This window comes from Poeciliopsis prolifica, unplaced genomic scaffold, assembly GCF_027474105.1.
Source record: "Poeciliopsis prolifica strain line A6 unplaced genomic scaffold, Auburn_PproV2 SCAFFOLD006, whole genome shotgun sequence".
NCBI lineage: Eukaryota > Metazoa > Chordata > Actinopteri > Cyprinodontiformes > Poeciliidae > Poeciliopsis > Poeciliopsis prolifica.
In genome coordinates this window covers 11,022,591-11,048,791 of record NW_026562381.1, presented here as the reverse complement: position 1 = coordinate 11,048,791, position 26,201 = coordinate 11,022,591, and the positions used below count along the sequence as shown (strand labels likewise).

At 36.3% G+C, this 26,201-nt stretch overlaps 2 protein-coding genes across 5 annotated transcripts; one reads left to right on the top strand and one right to left on the bottom strand.

Annotated features, from left to right (window-relative positions):
• Positions 1 to 23: 23 nt before the first annotated feature.
• Positions 24 to 3,198, bottom strand: LOC129360536 (securin-like). 2 transcript variants are annotated; one of them, XM_055030840.1, is made up of 6 exons: positions 3,051 to 3,198; positions 1,827 to 1,938; positions 1,621 to 1,745; positions 1,469 to 1,550; positions 1,142 to 1,297; positions 24 to 155 (listed from the first exon to the last, which is right to left on the bottom strand). In XM_055030840.1, exons 2-6 carry the CDS (start codon positions 1,909 to 1,911, stop codon positions 79 to 81), a joined length of 525 nt encoding a protein of 174 aa, XP_054886815.1. In that variant the 5' UTR covers positions 1,912 to 1,938; positions 3,051 to 3,198; the 3' UTR covers positions 24 to 78. The 2 variants fall into 2 exon arrangements, with proteins under 2 accessions (XP_054886815.1, XP_054886816.1); XM_055030841.1 differs by having other exon boundaries at positions 1,827 to 1,916.
• A 1,237-nt stretch (positions 3,199 to 4,435) lies between these two features.
• LOC129360319 (septin-6) lies at positions 4,436 to 26,148 on the top strand. Of its 3 annotated transcripts, none has more exons than XM_055030468.1 (10): positions 4,436 to 4,537; positions 7,043 to 7,157; positions 9,867 to 10,062; positions 11,500 to 11,686; positions 13,407 to 13,568; positions 14,905 to 15,001; positions 16,971 to 17,139; positions 17,218 to 17,350; positions 17,437 to 17,627; positions 25,073 to 26,148. In XM_055030468.1, the coding sequence occupies exons 1-10, from the start codon at positions 4,508 to 4,510 to the stop codon at positions 25,080 to 25,082; spliced, it is 1,290 nt and encodes a 429-aa protein (XP_054886443.1). In that variant the 5' UTR covers positions 4,436 to 4,507; the 3' UTR covers positions 25,083 to 26,148. The 3 variants fall into 3 exon arrangements, with proteins under 3 accessions (XP_054886443.1, XP_054886444.1, XP_054886445.1); XM_055030469.1 differs by lacking the exon at positions 25,073 to 26,148 and adding an exon at positions 21,447 to 22,354; XM_055030470.1 differs by lacking the exon at positions 25,073 to 26,148 and adding an exon at positions 23,866 to 24,321 and having other exon boundaries at positions 4,499 to 4,537.
• The last annotated feature ends 53 nt before the right edge of the window (positions 26,149 to 26,201 follow it).

Genomic DNA, 26,201 nt, shown 5'->3' with positions numbered 1-26,201 from the left:
ACAAAAACTCTGCAGCCAGTGAGAACGTAGTAAAACAACTTTATTCAAAGACAAAAATACAGAGCATTAATAAATGCGTTAAAATTCAGGTTCTGGAGGAAGTTCAGTCAGCTCATCAATAGTTTGAAGAAACGCGGTCAGCTCCGTGTAGTCAGCTGAAAACAGAGACAGTCAGGTTAATAATACACCTTCATGTGCTCCAGACGCAAATGACTATAATTAATTTAAACCCACGCATGCATTAAAATATTACCCCATTTTTAAAATAGAGTCCAAAATTTTACATCTGAGGCCAACAGTTACCTAAAAAAAAAATAACTGAACAGAAATGCATTTTATCAAGAGACTTTCATTGCAGCAACATTTGAGTTAACCCTGGAATCATACATACTGATTATGACTAAGAGCTTTAAAATTGTTATGCATCTGGACATTCTGCATAATTGTGTCGCGTTATAAATAAGCCAGAGTTTTTGCAACAGTACATTTTTCTCCTGATTTGGGGGAAGAAAAACAACAAAAAAAAAAAACAAACCTGTAATTAGTCCAGTGACCTGCATGTTATTAGAAACCTCAATGCAGAACATGGAGTCCAGACAGGATTAATCACACATGTAATACAAGCCACCATGTTTAACATGAGATGGCACAAGATTTTTTTTTCCACCATCTGTAAAAGGAAACCATTTCCTGCCAAAGCATGACCTTACATCTAGCCTGAGGGTCAAGTGACTTTCTATATTTACACCACCTACTGTAGACCACCTGTGTTACAACAGTAAAGGCTTAAAAAAAAACAAATCCAGCTTTATGCTGTATAAAAGCATTTTAGATTCAGTCTCAATGCAAATAAAAATGGGAGCAAGAGACAGATGTTTGGAAAACACCATTAGCCATTTTACTGAACATTTTTTTATAAGATTCACATTTTTACACTTATAAATTTTGTTTGCAATACCTTATTTTAAGATTCTGTGACAAAACTGGCTTAAGAGATTTCAATATCAAACTGGAAAAGGTCATGCAAGATTAAACCATTTGTGCTAAGAGTAAGGAGTTTTAATTATAGCAGAGTTTTCAGTCAATGTCTCTAAAACATCTGAAAGGTAAATTGAGTTAATTTTGACCACAGAGTTCATACCTGGACACTCTGGCATTTCCACAGGGGAAAAATATGGGAGCTCTTCCATCTTTTCCTCATTCAGATCAGGACGTCTGTGTGGAAAGCAAGCCAACCCAGACAGAGCCATGCAGCTAAGAGGGATCAGATCTTCAGGTACACTGTACCGCTGAAAGTCTGAAATAAAGCAATTCAAGAAAACATTGCAGTCAAGTGCTTCAGGTAAAACCCAGGACAACTCTAGGATGAGAGAGCATTTCCCTGCAAACCTTAAAAAAAACTTGAAGTGTAAAGATAAGAGAATTCTAATTATCTGATAGCATTAAGTTGAGGTATTTGTTGATTTACCTAATGGGTCGTAAGGGATAAACTGCTCAACTTCTGGATATTCCTCTGCTTTGATTTGAGGAGTCGGAGTGGCTTTTGTTTCCTAGTGGCAACAAAAACAAGCTTTTGAACACTGATTTAAAGAAGAGAAAAACTGAAGTTAGACTGCCAACCTGTGGTTTTACAAGTTTCTTCTCGTGCGTTTTGATGGCTGGTGTTGAAATCCTGTTGCCCACCACACCAAAAGCCTTGCGGCCGGATGAGAGCGGCGTGGCCAACATGGGAGACTTTAGTTTTTCTGGTTGTGGAAAAAAGTTAATGGATTTTTGCAATCCAAGGGTCGAGGAATGGACAAAGAGAGAGAGAAAAAAAATAATACCTGGAACAGATTTAAGTCGCTGGCGCAAGTTTTGTGAAGATCCAAGTTGTGCATTTTCCTGCTCTGCAAAGATTATGCTCGCCATTGTATCTGTAAACAGTTATGCAGAAAACTGACACCATAGAAGTGTCAGAAATTAAAAAAAGTCAAGGACTGTCAGACAGCCAAAACACTCCTCCTGCAAGAACATCTCAGTTAAAGAAACTTATAAAGCTGAGCTCAAAGTCACAGAAAGAGGCAGCTTCCCTTCACCCCCAAACTGTAAGGTTTATTTAGGAAAAAAAATGCAATAGGGCTCTCAATTTTTTTTACCCCAATGAAAATATCCTGAGTCAAATGAGTCAAAACAAAATTGAAGCATTAGCCCAGATAGTAACGTTTATTTGTACAGCACATTTCAGCAGCAAGTTGAAATTACATTAACAAACTTTGACACACCAGTCAACATTATCTTTTGATGAGTGCCAAAAAAACAAAAAAGTTCATTGAAGTTTCATCTATTATGGTTCACAAGCATCTCAAGATAATCCAGTGCTTGAAGCCATAAAATTTAACATGATAATAGTTCTGCCATTTGGTGGAAACTTATTACAGGTATTGAAAACTCCATTTAATGCATTTTTTGGTCCAGATCATACAACATTTTTCTTAATCCAAACTACTTGACTGCAAATCTTTGAAAAGATTTGAACATTCAGACCGCAGACTTAAAAGAAATGACCATAAACAACAAATTAACCTGTTGCTTGTAGAGTAATCTCTAACACACCTGAATCAAATTCCCTCATCAGCAGTCACTCAGGTCTGCAATAGCCTGGTAAACAACCAGTTATTAGGCGTGTTGAAAAAGGAATGTTTCCAAAAGTCGCAGAATAGCAGCTTTAGAAGACTGAATACATAAAGTTTCTGGCCAGTCAAAGTGCTACCGAGGTCCTTCCACCAGGTATTGGTGCCTTTGGCAGTGTAACTACTGAAAGTCCGAGAGTTGATAAACGCGGTATTAATTACCCAAATACACATGTTCACATCGATTAGGCGCATTATAGAGTAGTTTCAGTTTAAATATTTCAGTTAAAGTGTCCGTTGATTTAACCGCTGTCCAACTCGACGATGACCGTTAGCTTCTGTTAGCTCATGTTACCAGATGGACGGGTTACACGCTTGAAGCAATTCAAAAGATTACTATGCAGAAAGTAATAAGAACAACTAAACGTTACCACCCACCTTTGTGACACAGAGTTTCAAGAAGCGCTGTTTGTATTTTTTTTTTCTTCGTTGTTAATCCTCTCCTCGTTGCCAGCTTGTTGTGGTACAAAACTGTAGTGTTGCTTCCAACAGCCGCCGCCTCACTTTAAATACGATGCGTCCTTACTATTGGTCGATCTCAGGCACGTGACTAAAAAGGCGTTTCTATGGTTTCAATGATCAGTAAGCCCACCTAGCTAAAACTGAATGACCAGAGATTTGATTTGTAGTTGTTTGTGATTTGTGGCGGCTAGTGTCAGTTCTAGTTACGCTGAACAGGAGTACGATATGTGCATCTATGAACGCTGCTTCATGTTCTGTGGAATCATATGGAATGATATTGTAACAGTTTTCTGGAAATAGAGCTACTTGCTATTGCTAATTTCCGTTTGAAACGTTTTTTTCTCCAAATAACTTTATTGCAAATCAACAAATCTTACAATAATATAGAATTCCTATGCAAACATTTGGAATAACGAGCAGTAGTCATAAAAATGGGAAAAAGAGACAGGGGAAGGTAGTGCAAAGGCCATATAACACAATAAGTGAATCATAGCATTAGAAAAAAATAATGTTTACCATATGAGCACGTATGATAATAATACATTATTGATCCCTAAGGGGCAAAAATGTTGTTTGTCCCAGCATAGTGCACAAAAAAATTTTAAATAAATGAATGAATAAATAAACAAATAAGAACAAACATAAAACAATAGTAGACATGTATAAGACATATGTTATATTTTATGCATGAGATACATATGTTTAAAATAATAGACATGTCAAAAATTTAAAGGGAAATACCATGATAGAGAAAAGTAGCATTCTTTGTCCAAGCTTTTTCAAAGAGCTGAGGAAAAGCGTCATTACTTTGGAAAATATATACGTCGAGAAACAACTTTTAAGAATTACATTTGTGTAACTTCCACTTGTAATATTTGGTTATTAATCATGAACTCCAATTTTGTATCCACAATGTTATGGGCAAATTTAATAATGTTGTATATAAAAGCTCGTATATTTATATTATTACTCAACATCTAATTATGAAGACCCTCCCCAAATGAAAAGAATATCGTTGCATTGTTTCTACATCAGATTTTCCGTTTGAACGTTCACTACCCTTCCTTACCATCAGCCGCAACCATGATGGCATCTTGCGCGGGGGGTGTCGACGGTGAGGGGGTGTTCAGTGGCTTTAACGCTTTAATTCCGTCTTCTAGAAAATATTTATCCAAAAATTAAATTCATAAAATTTTAAAAATATATGAATAATGATTTTATTTTTTGTATTTTTATTTCACTACGAGCGTAAAACGGCTGAAATAAATGGTACGTTCCGAGCAGGCCAGCTTTGAGTATAACGTAAACGGTGCGGCTTCCTTTGCTAACCTCAGAGCGGCGGAGGATTTGTTCTCCAGCTAACAGCACTCACCATGGCGTCCACTGAGATAGCAAGGCAAGCTGTAAGTCGCCCGTTTTACACATAGATACTCTCATTGTGGCTGTGCCACACACCCGAGTCGCAAGAAAAATCTATATATTGATGTAGCTTTTTGTTAGAGAGGGGGAGAATTAGGAGAATCAGTGGAAGGGGTTATCCTGCTAACATCCGTTTTCGTGCTCCATTCCATCAAAACCGTATTTAGCAAGTTAAATACGGTTTTGGTAATAATTAAACAGCTTTTAAAAATTAGATTGTAAAACTGAAAATGATTTGGATAAGCAATTTTCAGTAAAGACCCGACGTCCATCTGTTGAAATGTTTCAGTTTGACCCATTTTGATTTCACGCGAGGCTATCTTTAGCATAAATATTTCGAAACAAAATGTCGACTTGTAAATGCTGTCGAAAAATGTAACGTAGCAGGCTCTGCACCGTTAAAAGCCCGCACAGAACCGTCGGCAGGCCATTCATTCTCAACGCCCCCATTTAGGCACAGCTTCGGTTCTCATTTCCGTTATGTTCAAGTCCTGTTAACTTTCACACGGCGCCGTCTTTACTAGCATTTATAAAAAAGAAGGGGGGGAAAGCGTGGTACGTATTGTATAAAAAGCTTGCATTTTCTGAATGTTCACCTTTTTTTTCGTGGAAAAGGAAGCCACTTAACCCAGAGGGAGTGCTTAGAATAGCATAGGCTGTGCAGTTTGATTTCCCTTTGTGGCCCAAATGAATGAAACCGGCTGTGTGCTACTTGCCTCTGAGTGTCATGAAAAGCAGGGATGATGATTTCTGGAATGCTGCAGAAATATATAGGCTATTTGTCTCGTTACTATCAGTTTCCCAAACATTCTCCCAGCTGTTTAAACCCAGCTCCAGTCATCCAAACAATCCGCAACTGTTCAGTACCATCAGATTGGACAGTTATTTTAAATGTACCCTGAGAGTGTGTTTTCTTTCAAAGCTTTTGCCAAATTGGACAACAGCACTGTGTTATGTTAAGCCACATAATAGCCGGTTTGTCTGAGGTTTAGCTGCTGGAGAGATTTAGCTTTTTTGGCATCTTTTGCAAATTCTTTGCTTCCCAACAGCTCATAACATAAACATAGCTGACAGAAAAACGAATCGGAACAATCATATACTCGCTGACAACCACACACAGTTTGAAAAGTTGCATTTTGAACATTATTTTGTATCATGTTATACATTTTGTCATGTTGCAACCACAAAAATGAATATTGGGATTTTATGTCATAGGTCAGTCTAGAGTAAAACATTTAAAAAAAGCTGAAGGGAAAGGATAGATGGTGTTCCATATCTAAATTTGAAAGGTCTAGCACATGTGTGTTCAGACCCTCTTAGTTATAGAAATCTCAGATTGCATGCATTCTGGGTTATGCCAAATCTAGACGCTGAATATTTTTTCCTGTTGTTCATAGAGAGAATATTTGAACATTTCAAGCATATATTTTACACTGGATTTAAGACAAAAAAGGAACAAATTCATGCTGTCACTCTAAGAAGGGCGTGTCCAAAGTGAGGCGTGGTTTTGATTTTGTGCAGCACAGGGGGTTGATGCAAATGGAGACATTCTAATTGTAACCAGGGTAAAATTACTATGAATATCATTTTCCTGCAATAGAAAATGTTTTTTTCTTGTTTGTTTGTTTTTTTTTACAGCCAAGCTTTAACAAAAGGCAGAATCATGCTTATTCAGGTCCTTTTTCTGGAAAGGCAACTTTGATACATCCAAATCAGCTTTTATCTTTTATGAAACTTGGCTAAATATAACAAGTGTTATGAGAAAAAGTGAGTGAAATCCTATCCTTATTATTGAAAAAAAAAATTGTTAAATCAAACCTAAAATAAATTGAAAACTTGCTGTATTTGCTTTCAATACAGCAAATGTGCAAAATCCCTTTTAAGTTTTAGATCTGAAATGAATATGATTTATTTAAAAATTCTATATAAAATAAAAAACCTGGCTACTTTATTTACTTAAATTTCAAGGATATTTGTTCATGCCTGTGAATACTTTTGACTCGACAATTTTGACTCACCTGCTCTAAGACCATCATAAACAGCTGTATTTATAATGACACTAAAATTAACACATTAATACTCTGGTTAGTAATTGCATTTGTGGATTTTATTTTTTAGCACCTTAGCAAAGCACAGAATACATCTTTTTCATGCACTTCAGAACCATGCACTACTATGTTTTACGATCACCAAAAATCCTGATAAAATACATTTGGTCTTTATTAGATGGTATTTTCTCTTCATTTTGTTGTCTAAAAGAGGAGCCATTATCTTCCATATATGTACTTTGTGGTTTCGAACTGTCTCGTTTTTGCCGGAAGAACGCTGCAGCTCCGAAAACAGGAAGTGAGTTAGACTGCACCTGAATTCACTTTGGTTCTCTATCAGATAAGATGGAGGACGAGGTAATGCGAGTTTTAGCTGCTAATGCAGAGATAAGTGGGAGTTTTGGGAAATGTAGACACTAATCTGATTTCTTCTGCTTTTAGGGCGAAGGAGTCCGCGCTGTGCCTCTGGCCGGCCATGTCGGCTTTGACAGCATGCCTGACCAGCTGGTCAACAAGTCTGTCAACCGTGGTTTCTGCTTCAACATCCTCTGTGTTGGTGAGCGCAACAAACCTCTGCATGTTGTTGTTTAATAACGGCAGATATTAGTTTCACATGAGAAATCACTCTTTACTGTTTAAGTTTCTGATAGGCTCTGTTTTAGTTACCATAGTGACAAAGGTACAAAAGCAATTTAGCAAGTAGAAATAATTTTGGTCGCTCTAACTAAGCTAAAACAAAAGTTTGGTCTCGGTGAACGTCAAACAGTTCACTGAGGGAGAACATATTTAGTGTATGTAATGCACTACATTTCTTTTAGATAATTATCAGTTATTAGTTTTTACCAAGCTTATTGGAGGCCATGCTTTGTGGTGGTTACTGGTTTATCTAATTATGTTTTTTTTGACACATTGGAATGACCGAGTGTAAACAATATGGCTTTCTTCTAGCCACAGTCAACCACATCAACACGCCTTCAAAGCATTTTCCTCTCACTAGCACATACAGCCCAGATGAAATGTCCTTATTTCCTGCAATGACTATTCTTTATTTTGCATCCCCAAACTATTTATTACATTTTTTAGACTGAAATATTATTAAAACACATTTTCTTTTGCTTTTTTTATTTTAAAAAAATGTCTTTTTTTTTCATTGTGTAGTTTTGTATCCTGAATGGATTTGCTTCCTAAAAGTAAACCCCCTCTCTCAGCCTCTTGCCATGTCCCCTGCTGATCATAACAATAGGTGAAATAATAAACATGAAGAGTCATTTTATGACTTTGACCTGCTTCCAAACGTACAACACTTTCCATTGGTCTTTTTTCTCCACTAAAGATCCCGTGTAGGTGGAGGGGTTGAAAAATTCATCTAAACTCTTTTTTTGTTTGTTTTTTGGAATTTTACCATTTGAAAGTTTGCATACAAATTCTCAAAACATTTCTGCCAGATAACCTTCTGTTTTATTCTGAAAGTGAAGCTTGTTACAGACTGAGATTTAGATTTTATCAACCTGAAAAACTCATTCAGACTAGTTTAGTTTTAGTTATTGCTTTACAATGTTGGGAGAAAAAACCAAACGCTTTTCTCTGCAGAAATGCAGTTGTAAACACTGACTTGCAAAAGTTTTCAAGTGATTTTATGGGTGAGATCAAAATAAAGTGTTGTTTAGATATAGAGTGAAAAGAAAGTTAGATTTTGCTTTTGCAATACTTTTATATATTTGCTTGAGTTAGCATCTAGTTGGATCACTGCAAGTTTTCGGGTTCGGTCTCTTGGAGAATTAAATGTTCACCAATTCTCCTTCAGGTTTCACTCAGTCAGTCATAGAGTGTCTGTGAACATCAAATTTCAAGTTTCGCCACAGATTTTCAGTTGAGATTAGGTCTGGACTTTAACTAGGACATACTTATACATGAACATGTTTTGTAAATACAACAATATTGCTGTTTCTACATCCACAGTCATTGTGATTTAAGGTGAATTTGACCGCTGTCTCAATCCTAATAAAAACAAAATTCAACAAAGTTTGGTAATTTGACAACATGTGGAAAGGTTCAAGGTGCCTGAATAATCTTTGCAGGGCAGAATATTCTTGGAAAAATAAGCAGAACATAAGTTATGCTTATTTCTGCAGACAAAGTTTAAAATATCAATAAGTGCAATTCTCATAGTTGTTATTGTTTATTTTCAGAAGAGTTTTTATCTGTTGTCTTTAATGCACTTCAAACATGATGCATTATTATCATCAATATTATATGTTTAGAAAATGTCAGAATACAGACTTGGATTGATTTGTCTATCTGTTGAATTTTTATAGGAATCATGTGGTATTTGTGATATTTGATGATATTTCCTATAGAAACGAGTTAGCACAGACTGTAGGTCAGGTTGGGAAGAATAAAAATAGATTTTTTAAGTGAGGAAGCTCCACATCTGAGTCATCCAACAATTTGTACCAGGAAACAGACAGAATGCATGACTTAGAAACTGTTTTATGCCTCTAAACATTAAAATGACTGTAAAAACTCCTTCAGGCTGCCATTAAATCTGCACATCTGATTTATTCCTCTTTTCTGTTTTGGATTCAATCAAGTCGTCTAAGGAGCTTAAAATAAAGCTGATTAAAAAGCCACCTGTCTTTGATGTCGACATCTATGTTTTTGAAGCGAATGAGGACAGTGTGATGATGATTTTGTACATTTAAATGTTTTAATTTCTTTGATTTAAAGCATGTGCATTCAAACCTTTTGTTATGTGACGCAGAATTGCCTTCCAGGTCAAAAATATGTTTGTTTTTTTCCCATAAGAAGTTATATTGTGAATTACTCTCTCTTTTTTTTTCTTCCCCAATTTGATAAGGTATTAGTTCTAATTAAAGAAAAGAAATATCCATATTGTTTAAGTGTTGGAAAGAGATAGTAGAGCCAAAACGTAAGAAGGATTTTGCAAATTTGTTCCGTTAAATGAAAAATTATAGCAAATAAAAGAAAGATTTATGTCACTCTAATTCTGGAACTGGGTAAATGTATCTGCTAAAAAATTAAAAGTGGTTATTTAAAGATTAATACTTTACATTTTAAGGCGATTCAAATTGATCTGTAATATTTCTGCTCCAAAAAAAAAAAAATAAAGTCAATCTTTTAGGCTAAATTTCTATTCATCTTAAATTGCAGTCAATGGGCTGCTAAAATCAGTCCTGGGTCCACAAAAGGCCTCTGAGCCACTCTTTGGACTCCCCTAATGTAACATTGTATTTCTGTGTTCCAGGTGAGACGGGTCTCGGTAAGTCCACTCTGATGGACACGCTGTTCAACACCAAGTTTGAGGGTGAGCCCACCCAGCACAACCAGCCGGGCGTCACGCTGAAGTCCAACACCTACGAGCTGCAGGAGAGCAACGTGCGCCTCAAGCTGACCGTCGTCAACACAGTGGGCTTCGGAGACCAGATCAACAAGGAGGACAGGTAATGAGTGTCACTATGCGCCCTTTGATTATTCCTGACAGGGAATAACACCACAGACAAGGTTTCACCCAAAAACTTTCTAAGCCTGGTGGTTGGGGCGCTCAGCAGTGATTCAGCTGAGCGCTCAGCGGCTCGTCATGTTTTTGAGTTAAAAAATGTTTAAAGTTGACAGGAAATTTGAAAATATCACTTGATAATTATGTGTTATTGGAAGATTAATATCTAAACACCAACTATAAAGTCTTAAAAATGCAAACATAAAAAAAAAACCTTAAATAAGTAATACTAAGTTAGATGGGGGCACAGGTAAAGCCTGGTGACCCGCCAGGGTTATAATACACTGGGGGAAACCCTGACAGCGCTCTTAAGCTTTCAGGTTTAATGGTTTCAATAGTTTTTACATAGAAAAGTTAGATGTAGGTGGTTTCCAGGCTGGCATCACAAACGTATCACATCTCAGGGGTCCGTTTTGTTTGCCTGGAATATTTTATTTCCAAACATTCATGGCAGCTAACATTTCACCAGCAGGGAGGGAAGATATCATGTGACACTACAACTGTAGTTTCATCCCATCTTTGATATTGTTCAAGAAGAAACGGCCCGCAGCGCCTTAAACAAGGACAAACCCAGTTGGAGTCATGTGACCTTTGACCTGCTGCAGGCCAGGCGACATTTCTTTAGTACGACCACAGGGTAGCAAGTTAATGTTTCCTCACCTGCATGTTTTCATGCAACATATTCCTGTAAAGACGGGATTAGAAATAAAATTTTTTTGTCCATTTTATCAAGTTTATTTTAATTCTAGTAGATTGAAAACTTCAGATTAATCAGATTAAACTTTTCTTGTGTTAAATTATTTCTATTTTCTTAACGGAAAATTTTTTTATTTTATTTTTGAATATTTATTGTTTTCTAATGCCAATGATTGATCTGTTTAACTGAACCTTAACTGAAATTAAGGTTGGCTTTTATTTTAATGTTGATAAAATTGGGGGATTTTTTTGTTTTGTTTTGTTTTCAGAACTGTCATAAGATGTATTTGACAGACATTTCAAAACATACATTTTATGTAGAATATTGTCAGATGATCTTCAAAATATTACAAGGCATTTCTGTTCAAGCTGCATGTTAAAAATAGCAGACATATCAAATAAAAATCATAAAAAATACAAAACAATTTACGTGGTTAACAGACATTAAAATGTTTATTAAAAATTAATGTGTTCAAGCACTTCAAACATTTTCAATGAAAGTGTTTGGGTGACAGTTAAAGGGTTAATCTACTGTCAAAGCTGTTTCTAGTTAAAGTTGGACTTGTTGTTTGTTGGAATGACTCGGACCTGCTGGGTTAAACGGAGCGGGCCTCCTGCTGATAACCAGCTTTCTTTACAAAAGGAGGAAATACTGAACGGCTTCCCCATCCTTCTCATTGTCCAGCTACAAATCCATTGTGGAGTTCATCGATGCCCAGTTCGAAGCGTACCTCCAGGAGGAGCTGAAGATCAAGCGCACGCTGCACAGCTATCATGACACGCGTATCCACGCTTGCTTGTACTTTATCGCTCCGACGGGACACTCGCTGAAATCCCTGGACCTGGTGACGATGAAGAAACTCGACAGCAAGGTGAGCTCTGACAGCAACACATGAATCACTTTCGCATAGAGCATGTCTGGTATTTGTGTGACCCAGAGCAGCGTTTCCTCCTCCTCCTTCTCCTCTGAGATATTTATCCTGGGGGTGTTACATGATGGAATGACCTGTTTTTGTTCCCATGACCCAGAGCATTCATCGCTCATAGTTACAAACGGCTCACATGTCGTTGAAAAGGCAGAAAAATGTTGCGTGGGAGGAAGATTCTCGTTTTGCAACAGAAAGCAGATCCTGCCTGATCGTCTCCTGCCGTCCTGCAGGATCTGTTTGGACAACTAGCAAAGATTCAAGATTAAAACTCAATGTTTTCTCTTTTTATACGGTTGTGAAGCTAGCATACATATGCTATACATTAAAGCCCGCTTCCTGGTTTTATAGAACTGCACTGATTTCTTGATGCCTTTTCAGCAGATTCAGTAGGAAAAGTATTTTTCTGGCTGTTCCCCTCCGACCGATTATCAATTATTTATATTAGGAACAAACGAGGCGTCCAAACTACAAATTAAGTGAAGCTGCAACTAATAATTATTTTAGTCATTGATTATTCTGACACTTAATCAAATTTTAAAAAGTTTCCACAATCTGCTGCATTTTAATTTAATCACTAAAGTTTATTTATACAATGTTCATATTTTCAGTATAGTTAGGGTTTCAGCATTTTTTTTATTTATTTTGCATCTGTATTGTCCAGTAAACAATTAATTGACTACTAAATTGTTTGGCAGTTATTTAAATTATTGATTAATCTTGTGAGCCCTTCAGGATTTTCTTAATATTTCAAAACAAAAGTAAAATGTTTGCAGTTGACTTTTTAACAAACTGCCTTCAGCATTTTAAATTGCATTGTTATTGTTACAAACTGTAACAAACCTTATCTTAACTCTGAGATTTCCAAATCGCTGCAAGTGTTTTCAAATTCAGAGTGACGGCCGCAGGTTAAATGTCAAGATGACAAAACAGAACATTTGAAGCTTCTGTGAGCTGAAATTGGTGCAGAGTCCCTTCACTTTTTTGCTAATTTGATAAATCTTTTGTTTCCTTATCCAACATATTCAAGTTGGAAATGTCCAATAGTCTCTCTTGACTGTAGCGACTGGCAGGATCAGCCTCTGTTGGAAACATTTTCATCCTTTAAACTTTGTGTTCCTCTGGTTTCTTTCTAATCGTCTCATTGATACTGAATATGGCTGACTTTGAGTCTTCTATATCAGCTTCCACACTGAAGAGTGGGGGATGCGCCACTAAATCAACCCTGGTTCCTGTCAGAAGTTTTTTTTTCTTTTCTTTTTTTTTTTTTTAACTGTAAATGCATTTCTCTGCTTCTCTTGAATGGGTGTTTATGAAAGAAATGCTTTTTAGGTAATATGTTTGTTTTCTTGCTAAAAAAATACATACATTTGTTCTTTTGCAATTTTACACATTTGAATATTGTATAAAAATGCCTGATTGATTGATAGAATAATCAATACTAATTTTCACGTTTCCCTCAGAATTGATGATTTCTAAACATTTCTGTAAACTTGAATGTTATTCATTCAGCGCTGAGATCAGCTGATTTTTAACGTGTTTGTTCCTTTTTGAGCCTGCATCTAAATTTGGACTCCAGAATCAGAGCAGAAGCCCGTTTGATGAGCGCCTTAAGACTGTCTAAATTTAGCCAACTAAAACTTCTTTACTTCTTCCTCCCCTGCAGGTCAACATCATCCCCATCGTTGCCAAATCGGACGCCATCTCCAAGAGCGAACTGGCCAAGTTCAAGATCAAAATCACCAGCGAACTGGTCAGCAACGGCGTCCAGATCTACCAGTTCCCCACTGATGACGAGTCCGTGGCGGAAATCAACTCCACCATGAACGTAAGGCCCACATTTCTACCTCATTCATTCATGTTGAACTTATAAATTATTGATTAAAATAAGAATCACCCTGAACTGACTCTCAGATTTAAGTTAAGGACAATATTTATTTGTCCTCCAACATAAAAAAGAAAAATGTTGTTAGATCTGAACCAAAAAGAATATAATACTTTATCGATCTCTAAGGAGAATTTTCTTTTTAGCTGATTATTTACTTAATTCAAAGTGTTAATTAAATATGAATATTACCAGAAGCATTGTAAAATGTATAAAAAAGTTCATTGTGAGATATTGTAAGTAATTGAAATATAAAATAAAATCATTTTATAATATAAAAAATTTACATGAAAATACAGCTCTGGAAAATATTAATAGACCAGCTAAAATGATCAGTTTATCTGTTTTTATTCTTTATAGGTAATGTTTTAGTAAAATAAACATTCTTTCACTCTATGAGCCACGGACAACATGTCTCTGAGATTCCAAGCAAAAATTTTGTATTTATTTGCAGAAAATGAGAAATAGTAAAAGTAGTGAACAAGATGCAGGGCTTTCAAAGCTCAAATAATGCAAAGAAAACAAGTTAATATTAATTTAGAAACAACAATACCAATGTTTTAACTCAGGAACAGTTCAGAAATCAATATTAGGTGGAATAAGCAGGAGGTTTTCTCTGAGGTTGAGTGCATTGGGCTCTTCATTATTTCCAGACCTGTAGGTTAAACTACAAATAAGTCCAGAGAAAACTTAGATTTACGGACAATCATTATTTATTTATCTACTTATCTCTCAATTTGTGTTCTAGAAACATGGCAAATAAAGGAATCTTGTTTTTTGTGATTCTACCCTGTTTTGTTTTTGTTTGAGGTTCAGTTTTGATCAGTTCTAATCATTTTTATTTTTGTTCTCAACTAAAATAAGTAGTAAAGTCTCAGAAAGGCAGTATTGACCCTTGGACTTTCTGCTTCCATCCCTATGTAGTTAAAGCTCTAATTTATGAATGTGATGGAAATCTGTCTTTCTGAACAAACACATTTAATTTGAAAAAGTATCAAAACAACTTATGAGTGAGGACAGGCATTGTTTTTGTTTTCTGCTCACATGGCCTGGACTGGAGGCCATCACATGCAGGGACAATGTTTGGAAAGCAGCACAATCAGTCGATTCATGCTGCAGGAAGCCAGCCGTGTGGGAGCAACTCTGCTAGCTGTTTATTAACCCCGATGTGGACTCAACATTCCTACAGCGTTTGCTTTGCCGCTGACCCATTGAAGCTAGCTTAGCCGCCTCCGTCTGCAGGTGTAGCGGTACGCTAACAGCGCTGTCTTTGGTTCAGAGCCATCTGCCGTTTGCTGTGGTGGGGAGCACGGAGGAAGTGAAGATCGGGAACAAGATGGTGAAGGCCCGGCAGTATCCCTGGGGGACGGTGCAGGGTAAGCCTGTCTCACCTCCAGCACAGGAAGTGACAGCGTGCGCTCTCTGTCTGCAGAGCTACTGAAGCCACTTCCTGTTTCACCTCTGCTCTCACAGTTGAACTCGCTGTGTGACCTCATTCACTCCAGTTTCCTATCCATCAATGCAGCACCTCTTTGCGCTTACATTTTGTATGCCACTAATGGCTCCATATTGATTTTACATTGATTTCTTGACCGATTTATTATAAAGGGTTTGTAAAGTTTTCAAAATGCAGCATCAGGATTTTTAACTCAGAGGGTTAACGGAGCAATGTTCAAGGCATACATCGACTCAGTTCAACAGCCAGTTTTCATAAACACATTTATGAAAAATTAAGTTTTTATTTCTGTATTTGACGTTTTTGGAGACAAGTCATTAAGGATAAGAGTTCCTGTGCAGTCTGAGATAGTCTGGAGTATTTGGCACATCGGAATAACTTCAGACAATTTAAGTATAACATGAAAAAAATATATTTCCAGATGTTATTATGTTTCCAATTCTGTTGAAGTTGTCTGCACCCATCTATGGTTTGGTTTTCCATCCAACCTATATAATCTGTTTTCATTGCAGTTTTTATATTTGAAGTAAAATTATTTGTCTATGCCAAACTATTGTAGTTATTGTGAAAAAGGTTTGCCTAAAAGTGACTGAGAAGTTTGGAAATTTAATGCAAGAAAATGGACAAAAGAAGAAAGTCTCATCCGAACGCTGAAGTCTGACAAGAACTAACTTTCAGCTGTGTCTTAATTAAAGCAAGACGTTTATTCCTAGTTCAGCATCAGGTGATTGTAGATTTTTCAGGTGAACGTTGGAAATTTAAGCTTAGTTCACACAGCGGGTAAATTTGACCCAAATCCATTGTTTTCTTGTCCATATTCCACTTTTTCTTGTCTGAACAGTGCAATTCCAATGTTTTCACTCAAAAATAAATCAGATTTGTGTCTCTTTCATATGAGCTCCTAAATCAAATGATTACTGATATTTTCTAAAGCCACTGCAGTCTGAACATTCGTACGTTTACGTCATTGGCTGTGTTTCAGTTAACTGTAAAATTACGCAAATCGTCCATTAATTTTAAAAAAGGTATACAAGTTAAATATGGTAATCAAAGGTCTTAATTTTGTCTTGACAGGACTATTTAATCTTGTATGTAGTTTTCAGATTTTTCCGTCAAGCAAAAATTTGAGTTAAACATCTTAAATGTGTTCTGCGACTCGAAGCGCTTACTAGCTGTTAATATTCCCTTGCTAGCTAGCTAACTAGCTTTTTGCGTCTGTTATGATTTCAGTTGACTGGGTGATGTTGATCTTAAGCTGCGACTCACTTGTTTTGACACAAACTTTAAACTTGGATGTTCAGTAGATTTTAAGCCAAAGCTGCTGCAGGTTTGTCTCAAAGAGGGAACAAATCTTGATCACACATCGGATGAGTTTGCTTCAGGCTGGCTGCGTTCCTGCTCACATGCTGTCACATGGCTGCTGGAGCTGCTCTGCTCTGCAATCAAATAAATGGAGAAACCACAACACGGTCACTTCTCTGCTTTGGACTGGAATTGTTTAGTAGAGTTTGGTTCTGTTTGGACAGTCCAAGTTCAGCCCTTTTGCACGGTTAGCCGAGTTATTAACAAGCAATAATGCAAGAACTCACTCTCAGAGTTCAATAAACTTTAAATTCTGATGTGACATTTTAAATATCTGAAACAAATAAAACAACAAATACAATTATAAATAAAATTGCCCTGCACAAAAAGGATTAACTGAGACCAAAGCATCAAACTAAAAACTTTTGTCACCAAGTTTTTGGTAAAAAGAGAAACAATAAATCATAAAAATAAAAATTATTGATCTCGTTTTATCTTGCAGTTTATTGATTTATTTCTTACTCCTACTGATTTGTATTGATGTAGATGCAGTCTGATGCGCTTTCTCTTTTCTGTGTTCCTCGCAGTGGAAAACGAAAACCACTGTGATTTTGTGAAACTGAGAGAAATGCTGATCAGAGTGAACATGGAGGATCTGCGAGAACAGACCCACACGCGCCACTACGAGCTGTACCGCCGCTGCAAGCTGGAGGAAATGGGCTTCAAGGACACGGATCCCGACAGCAAGCCCTTCAGGTAGCAGACTTACCTCTAAGTCTGTCGGCTTATTTCTCTCTGCTTTCTCCCAGTGTCACAGTTTTTTCCTCTAACCAGTCTGCAGGAGACGTACGAGGCGAAGCGGAACGAGTTCATGGGCGAGCTGCAGAAAAAGGAAGAAGAGATGAGGCAGATGTTTGTCCAGAGAGTTAAAGAGAAGGAAGCTGAGCTCAAGGAGGCAGAGAAAGAGGTGAAAATCAACTCAAACGCCTCGCTTTGTTTCTGCTCCTTTTGCTGATCCACACCAACTTCCTGTTTCTGCTTATCGCCACGCAGCTGCACGAGAAGTTCGACCGCCTGAAGAAGCTCCATCAGGACGAGAAAAAGAAGCTGGAGGAGAAGAAGAAGACCCTGGACGATGAAGTCAACACGTTCAAACAGAAAAAGACTGCGGCAGAGCTGTTGCAGAACCAAGCTCAGCAGGCAGGGGGCTCCACTACGCTCAAAAGGGATAAAGAGAGGAAAAAGTGAGTATTTGATTCTTTACCCACACACTGAAGACGAAGGAGGTTTCCTGCTCCTCAAGGCTTATTTATGTTCATCTGGCAAAGTTTTCTCACATTTTTACAAGTTTTCTGCCATGCTGCACCTTTAATTTATTGAGATTTCCAACATATTATAAATCCTTTGTGTATTTCTTAAAGGCTTTTTCCATAAACTCGAGCATAGAAGCAATGTGTGCATCCACAGGTTTTCAGTCTAGTCTTTCAGGTACAGGTGCAGACAGATTTATTGACATCCTTAGGGGAAAATAACATCCAAAAAGTCTTAAAATAAATAAATCTTTTACTGCAGTATCATAATTTAACTTGGAAACATTTTGAAGAATCAAGCCTTTAATTTGAGTTTATTTTATGTTAAGAAATAAAACCTCCTCTCCTAAATTCATTGTTAGAAAACTTAATTTAATTTTCAACTTTTAATGTATTCATAATATTTCCTATCAAAGGATTCAGTGGTTAAATGCAAAATGTGCTAAAAATGTTTATCCAGTTGTCAGAATAACTCATAAAATATTTGATTGCTAAAATAATGGTGAATAATGGTGTAAAAACAGGATGAAATGTGTGTCGAATAGCCTCATGCCTGCTGGTAATTATTGAGAGGATGTGTGATGCTGCGGGCCAGTTAAACACTGTAAAATATTGGGATAATTTAAATAAAAATCCTGTTGATTTCTGCATGTTTAACTGCTCCAAAACTTACGCCCAAATCAACCCAATGTTCCTGGACAAAATTTAATGAGAAACTATTAATACCAATGATTGTTAAAATCAATGACGTTGATTAAAAACAATTAAAAAGAAAAATATTAACAAGATTTTTAATATTCAAGGTAAGGGTTTAATTTTTCTAAATATTTCAGTGTGAAATCATTTCACTGCAGTAAAAATGTTTTTATTTGAAGGTTTTCTTTATATGTTTGATCGTTTTGTTCGCTTTAAGGACCTAATGATGTTGATGATAATCGGCTCACCGTGTGGCCGCCAATGTGCCTGTTTTAGAAAAGGAAGGAAACACTTGCACTGAAAGTTCTTACAACTTTATTTCTTCCCGTTTATTTTTTATTTCCATCACAGCCATTTTCTTTTTTTCCTTTTAAGATAAATCCAGTTGAGTTTGTCCACTTGATGCTCTAATGAAATAACGATTGCAGCTGTTTAACCTCCAGCTGAAGTCGCAGGACGGAGTTATTTGTCGCAGCTTGTTATGTAGATTGTGTGTTTTGTGAGCGCATGTGTCACCTTTACTGCATCCCTAATGTTTTCCAGTTAACTCTTCCCACACTCACTGCATGCTGCATGAGGCACCTTTTTCTGGGAAGACCCCCCCCCCCTTTATCAAGTCAAATCAAAATAAACAATTTAATTCCAGATGTGCATGAGCTGATCGATTTAAATGTGTTCAACATGCCAAAAACTATGAAGTAGCCTTCCTTGCAGAAGTATTTACTCTTCATCTATAACGGCTTCTATTGGGATTTTATATAACAGACCAATCAAAGTAGCATATAATTAATGAGAAGAATGAACATTTAACAAGTTTTTATTTATTATTAAAACTTGAAATATATGATGTCTTTATCAAAATGGTTGGCGTTAAACATCCACATGCAGCTTAGGCAGTCGCACTAAGGAATTAATTAGTTACACGATGAATCAAAGTTCATTCTGACATTATTTGAAGAGACGACATCATTTATTTATTTTGTGGTTTCGGTTTTGCGTTTTTATTTTTTGCCATTCTTGTTTTATTTTGCAATATCTTCCAGTTCAAGTGTTAAATGTTCTTTACAAAATAAAAGTTTATTGGCATTTGAGAGGATGAACTCGCATTATTTTCAGTACATTATTTGAAAAAAGTCTCAAAACAACATTATTTATCTCAATAATTACTGGGACAGTTAATTGTCAGAGCTACACGCAGACGAATGTCTTAAATCAAAGCATATTTATGTGTTGGCATGGCCTAGTCAAAACCCAAGCCTGTTATGTGTCATTATGTGACACGTTCTGTTGGTGAGTCACATAAAATCCCAAATAAAACAGTGACCTGTGAAGACATCGTATCTTATATTCCATATTATTCGACCGTAAAAATCAAAGGTTTTCTCAATAATATGAGAGAATCTTTCAAGTTTAATGAATCAAAGAGGCTAAGTTGCAAATATTTACTGTTTTAGTTAAACTTACATCTCTCCAAACTGATCAATTACATTGATTTTGGTTCTGCTGACTGAAATGTTGAAATGAAGCAGTTCATTAGATCCCCAAACACCCGCTGCTCCCATCTTCCTCCCTCAGACTACAAAGGTTTCTTTTTATGCAGCTTGGGCCCGACCCGGCCGTCGCACAAAGAACCATTCAGTCTGAGACCAGACGGGTCGTTCCAGAGCAGCGAGGAACCTCAGCCCACTTCTGTGTCTGTGGAGATCTGTTGATCTTGCAGATATTGTTGGCCTTGGCAGGATTCAAAAGCTAAATACATAGAGCGGAATTTATGGGTTTGATCCACTGAGGAAAAATAAGTTAGTTAGAAACATCTGTTGCTGAGTTGGGTGTAAACTTCTAAAATCAAAATGCAGTCAGATAAGACAGACAACAAAACCCTCAAACCTTAACTGGGCTCTGTTATGTAAAATTTACATTTTGCACATTTTTATGTTTCCATTCGGGTCTCAATTGCTTCTAAGATAAATGTCTTGTTGTTGACTTACCATCCAGAAACCGGTTGCTGCATTCTTGTTGGTTGTGCAGAGGGCTCCACTTCTGCTTTTCAAAGATGCATGGTTGTGTAATTGCGCATCTGTTTGCAGCTCTTTGAGTTGGGGGGCGTGGCCAGCAGCAGCTATTTTAGATTTAAAGTGACAGAGATCCTGAGGCTATGTTCACCCTGCAGCCTGAAGTGACTCAATTCTGATCTTTTTTTTTTTTTTTTTTTTGTCTTAATCCAACCTCCATCTGATTTTCTTTCATGACAGTCTGAATAACACAGGTGGGATTTTTTCCGAATGCGACCCATGCCACTTGGATATGTGGCTCTAAAGCCGATACGTATTCGATCTTTTCAAATGTGTCCTGAGTCTGAATGGTGAGGTCGTATTCATCCGACTTGAAGGTCATTGATACTCGACAAAAATTGTTCTATTCTGCTTCCTGATGCGCGCAAGAAAAAAGAAAAACAACCATGGTAGACTATAATGGGGATTAAGTTGTTAATGTGCTGGTTTAGGTCACAACTTTAAAATCGCAAGCTATGCTCCACTGTTAGCATCAACGTTTACTAACACAAACACTGAGTACTACTTCTTCTTCTACTTTTTTATAAAATACTGAGCACTTCTTTTTCTTGTTCTACTTTTTTATAAAACACTGAGCACTTCTTTTCTTCTTTATTAAACACTGAGTACTTCTTTTTCTTCTACTTTTTTATTAAACACTGAGCACGCTCTGCGTGCGACGCCCTCTGCTGCGCATGCAGGACACTTTCAGGTTGTTTGCAGTTCACACTGGAGATCATGTACAAGTTGTATATGTTTGGCAAAACCAATCTGATTTGTGTCACTTCAGGCTGCAGCTCAATCTGAAAGGAGGCAGATCACAGACTGAAACCTCATTATCTAAGGATAAAAAATGAAACACGTTTTGTTTCGCCCGATGCTAACCTGAGCCTGACTGGTCGCCTCTAGAAGCATGTTTTCTCCTGAGTGCTGTCTAATTTTAATGTGCTGATTTTTATAACTGTCTGTACAAAAAGCATTAACAGCCCTTCTCTCTCATTTCCAGCTAAGGACTCCTGTAGAAAAAATCCTCCCTTGTGGCAATCCTGCTGTGAATGAGCTTCCATCCCCATCATGTTTTCCAGTTCCCCTCCCTCACCTCCGCCTGCACCCAAATCCCATAACTCCACCTTCCTCCACATGTCCTCTCTCCTCTCTGCTGCTTTTGTGGAAGACGCTGGGCATTGCTATCAATTTGACATCACTGTTTTTGGTTTTGTTTTATCTGAATGATGCTTGTTGGTTGTTTTTTTTTTTTTTTTTTTTGCAAGTAATCATTCGGCTAAAGTCTCCCCTCTTCTTTTTTAAGTGGATTTACATTCCATATTTGTTTCATATTCAGTGATTCTTTGCATGATGTTGGAATATTAACATACATGACTACTGGTGTGATGGGCAGAAATGTGTTGAGGCTAAAGAAAACATGCATCCGGTTGAAGAGTTTAAAGAAATTCAGCTGTTCTGTAATTTTGCCAATAAGAGAGGAAAAATAATGTGAAAACAAATCCCATGAAATTTTCCATTTTTCTCCAATTATTGCCAATTTTTTTATTCAGTTGACTTTAGCCTGATGCATGATAAATGCAAGCCCGACATCTTTTGCCACTTCTCGCATACCTCATTCATTGTCATGTTTTAATTTGCATACTTGTATTAGCTTTCATATTTGCACTTTGTTTTACACTCAAATGTGATGTGATGTGTTTTCGAAGTATATTTCAGTGTCATCAGTGCAATTGTAACTTTCTTTTCTTTTGTACTTTTTATATGTAGGCACATCTAAAGTCAAATAATCATGATGTCCGCTGAACTGCAGGGGCAAATGTTTGTATTAGTGCTACACATAAAATAACATTTTCTAAAGAAAATAAAGGCCAATTTTTCACCAAATGATGCAGCTGTGGCCATGATCATTGTGTTTGACAAACATAAGAGTAAAGTAACAAACGCCTGCTTGGATTTTGTATCGGATTTTAAATGAAAATCAAACTGCAGTTGAAGATTTCTGGTTATATAGCGTTAATATTACCAGAAATCTGTAAATTAGGAGGTTTTCAATTTTTTAAGTGTTTTAATCAGAGTATCAGCCGTCCAGATTTGTTCGAAATCAAACCAATTTTCCCCATAATGCTCTGGAGTGTCACTCATCTGTTTCAGTCTGTGGTGGATTTAATGTACGGAAGTCCATTGCTACCTACCACAAAAAAGCACTATACGATACCATAACTTAATATAGTTTATTTTAACTAAATATAACATTTTCTCACTAAAGTAAAGAGGCAATAAATTTCTATACCTGAGAATGTACCTCATATCACATTTTTTGAATATTTCAAAATATTTAAAAAATATTGTAAAATTGAGACACTTTCATAACTAGTTTGGGATGCACTGATCTGATCATTTTAACCAATATCGATGCCCAATATCAATATTTTTTATCATGATCGATAACCATTGTTTACTGACATAATGATTTCCCTACACATTATCACACAATTGACACTGGCTGTGTTTCCATTGACCATATAATTACACAATTTAGCATTTTTTCAAGTAAAATATTGCTTAATGGAGATGCACCAGTTTGAAAAAACTTGTTTTTGCTAAAGTGCTTTGGTGCTAGGATGAGGTAGTTTTTCAACTGAACTAAAATTGGTCTTTTTTTTTTTTTTTTTTTTGCATGACATGGTCAACTACCAGTTTGTGCCAGTGGCAACAAACCGCAAAGAAAACAACAGGAAGTGCTAGAAGGAAGATGGTGCTACATTTTTTTAATGACATACTGCGTGAACAAACATGATTTTTACCTGCGTTTCATATTTATCAATCTGATCACTGAAGTTTATGGCACACTTTAGCAGCTTTAGCAGTGCTTTACATCATTAAAACAAAAAGATATAAAGTCAAAATATTGCAAAAATGCATTTTTTTTAACATTAGCGGAATATTGACAAAGTTTTACATTCATTTGTACTGGAAACACAAATGACAACAAGATGAAAACATCTGTTGTCAATATGGGTCCAGTTTTACTTATTGGACCAATACAGACAGTAAAATTGATTAACATTTTGACGAACATCGGCCGATACTGATGTAAATGCAACTGTATTTTGCATCCTTAGATGCTATCTTACATTATTGTATGTTTTATTGTATAGTAATAATATGGTTATATCATAATAACTTCATAAACTCCAAATTATGGCTTCTTTAACTGAAAACTTTGGTGCAAAAATGACTTAATTATGTCATAACTGCTTTCTGACGATGACTTATTGTCATGTTAAAGTTTTAGTTTTGGCAGGAATGGACTTCCATAGCTATGATCCAACAGCATGGTGAAATAATTGGATAAAGAGGCGTTGCATTCATCCGATCTTTCAGCTCATCAGTGTGTGTGGTTTCACTTTCCTTTGCAGCAATCCGTGGCTCTGCACTGAGTAGCTCCTCTGCCCCCCAGCTTTGCTCAGGGACCGGCCTCTGGGGGGCGCTGTGAGCCTCAGGTGTCACCCGGACCCCACCTGCTTCAGGGTTTCCAGTCATTAGCTTTAAACATGGGTTGATGTGTGTCGCTTCCCCGCTGCTCTGACCTGATTTCAGCTTTCTAATTCTCCCTGTTCGCTGTTTGCTGTGATTAACGTCTTTCCCACTTTAGTTACAGGACGTGTTCAGTTCTCTTCTTATAGTTGAATATTTTAAATCTAGCGCTAAAATCAGAATCAGCAGAACTTGTTTATGTATATGTGTACAGCTTTTACAGCTTTTCAGGTTTTTGTTGGTTTTGCTTTAATCATTAAGCACATTTCAATATAAAAACAATAATTTGAATAAATACAGAAAGTTTTCTACTATTTTATTTATTACCAGTAAAAATATACTTTATGGTAGAATATTAGGGCAATTGGAAAACTTATTTCTCAGAATTATGTTTTTCCCCAAAATTATAACTTTTTTTGTTTTTACCGCAATCACAAAATTCAGATTTTTTTTTCATCTCAGTTTTGAATATTGTCTTATTTTTTCTGCAATTGACCAGAATTCTGAGATAAAACCCAATTTTACCATTTTTTAATAGAAATTTTGTGAACAGAATTTCTTCCCCAAAAAAGTTTCTTTTTTTTAACTTCAGTGACAGAATTCAGATTTTTTTTTAAATCTAGGTTTTGACATTTTTTCCTCATAATTCAGATTATTTTCCTTCAGCAAAAAAAAATATCACCAAGTATTTCGGTCAAATTTCCTGTGCAAATATCTTATTTGAAATAACACAAAATAAGTAGCTTTCCAGCAAACTTTAATATGGGAAATTTTTCTTGTTATAATTGAAATAATCTACCAGTGAAACCAGAACTTTTTAATGAGTTTTAAAGAATTATTCACTCCTATTTCTAGCTAAAATGTTACTTACAAGCTCGTTTTGTCTTATTTCAAATGTACTGAGATATTTGCATTGGAAACTAGACAGAAATACTTGGTAACATTTTGTGGTTTTCCAGTGTAGGTAAGAAAAATGTGTTCAGATTTAAGTTAAACTTTCTCTTGCTCAGGCTCACTTTGACTCTTCTTTCTGCAGATGTTTTTGCCTCTCCTCTAACCGCCGGCTTTCTTTTCTCTTTGTCTCTGTAGCTTCTTTTAATCTGTCTTGGCCACCTGAAGAGGGGATTGCAGCTTCAGCAAGAACTAAGCACCCTTTACCTCTTCCTGCTTTTCATTTCTCGTTGTGTCAGCCTTTCTATTCTCCGTATCGCATCTTCCTTTTGTTTGATACAGCCTTATGTGGACTCGCATGGTATTTCTGACCACCTAGTGAAGCTCTAAAATCAGGGACAGATTAAAATCTGCTGTTATGTCTTAATGTACATAGAGAAACTCTTATAGTTAGCAGAGAATTTCAGGAGGGGGTTCACACATTTTCAGGTCTCACGGGTAAAATCATGATCTTTTTATTTAAATTCAACATGACCTGCACTATGCACTCATTCAAAATGTAAAACGCATTAACTCAAAGGACAAAATCATAAATAAATGAGTAGAAATTGTTTTGGTTTTTTTCCAAAGAAAACAAAAAACATCCACTTTCAAATAAACTGGTCATAAAAACACCAAAGCATTTACTGCGGTTCCCATGTTAAGGTACCTTCGTTAAATACCATGGAGCTCACATGCGAGGGGCTTTTACTACACGTTGTGCTTTAACATTAACTGGCCTACTCTATATTTTGCATGCATCTTTTATTTAAGTTTTATAACTGCTGTGATTTTTCTGTTTTTTACTCCCTGAATATCTGAGCTCTGCAGTTTGTTCCCTTCATCGATGTTTTTCTTCAAAAGAAAATGATGGTGCGTTTAATCATTGTATATTTGCTCTGTCCCATGATTTCAGCTCCCACTTTGCCAAATGAGTTGAACAGATACCCAGATGAAGAGTATTAAAAATACTCGTGCATTTATATAATTTATAAGGATATATTTTGTGTATTGAAGTGGAGATTTGTTGTTTATTACCTATAATGTTTGGATGTGGTTCTTTGGAGTTTAAAAGTGACATTTTGGTGTCAGCAGTTGCCATACATGTTTTTTTTTTCTAGTATCTGCCTTCTCCTCTTATTGTTAAAACATCTATTACACTACAAATAATTCAGTATTCTGCTTTAGTTTGATTCCATTGATGTACATTTTGAATTAAAAAAAATCCAAAATAGAAATGCTGTTGTCTTTTATTTGCCGGGTTTTTGTTGGGTTTTATCAGATGTTT

Coding starts and splice junctions, on each gene's coding strand:
- LOC129360536 (XM_055030840.1), bottom strand. CDS start 1,911: ATGGCGAGCATAATCTTTGCAGAGCAGGAAAATGCACAACTTGGATCT. Junction 1,551..1,620: donor AGAAACTTGTAAAACCACAG/GTTGGCAGTCTA, acceptor TGTTGCCACTAG/GAAACAAAAGCCACTCCGAC. Junction 156..1,141: donor GGAAATGCCAGAGTGTCCAG/GTATGAACTCTG, acceptor CTCTGTTTTCAG/CTGACTACACGGAGCTGACC.
- LOC129360319 (XM_055030470.1), top strand. CDS start 4,508: ATGGCGTCCACTGAGATAGCAAGGCAAGCT. Junction 15,002..16,970: donor TCCCTGGGGGACGGTGCAGG/GTAAGCCTGTCT, acceptor TGTTCCTCGCAG/TGGAAAACGAAAACCACTGT. Junction 17,140..17,217: donor CCCGACAGCAAGCCCTTCAG/GTAGCAGACTTA, acceptor TCCTCTAACCAG/TCTGCAGGAGACGTACGAGG.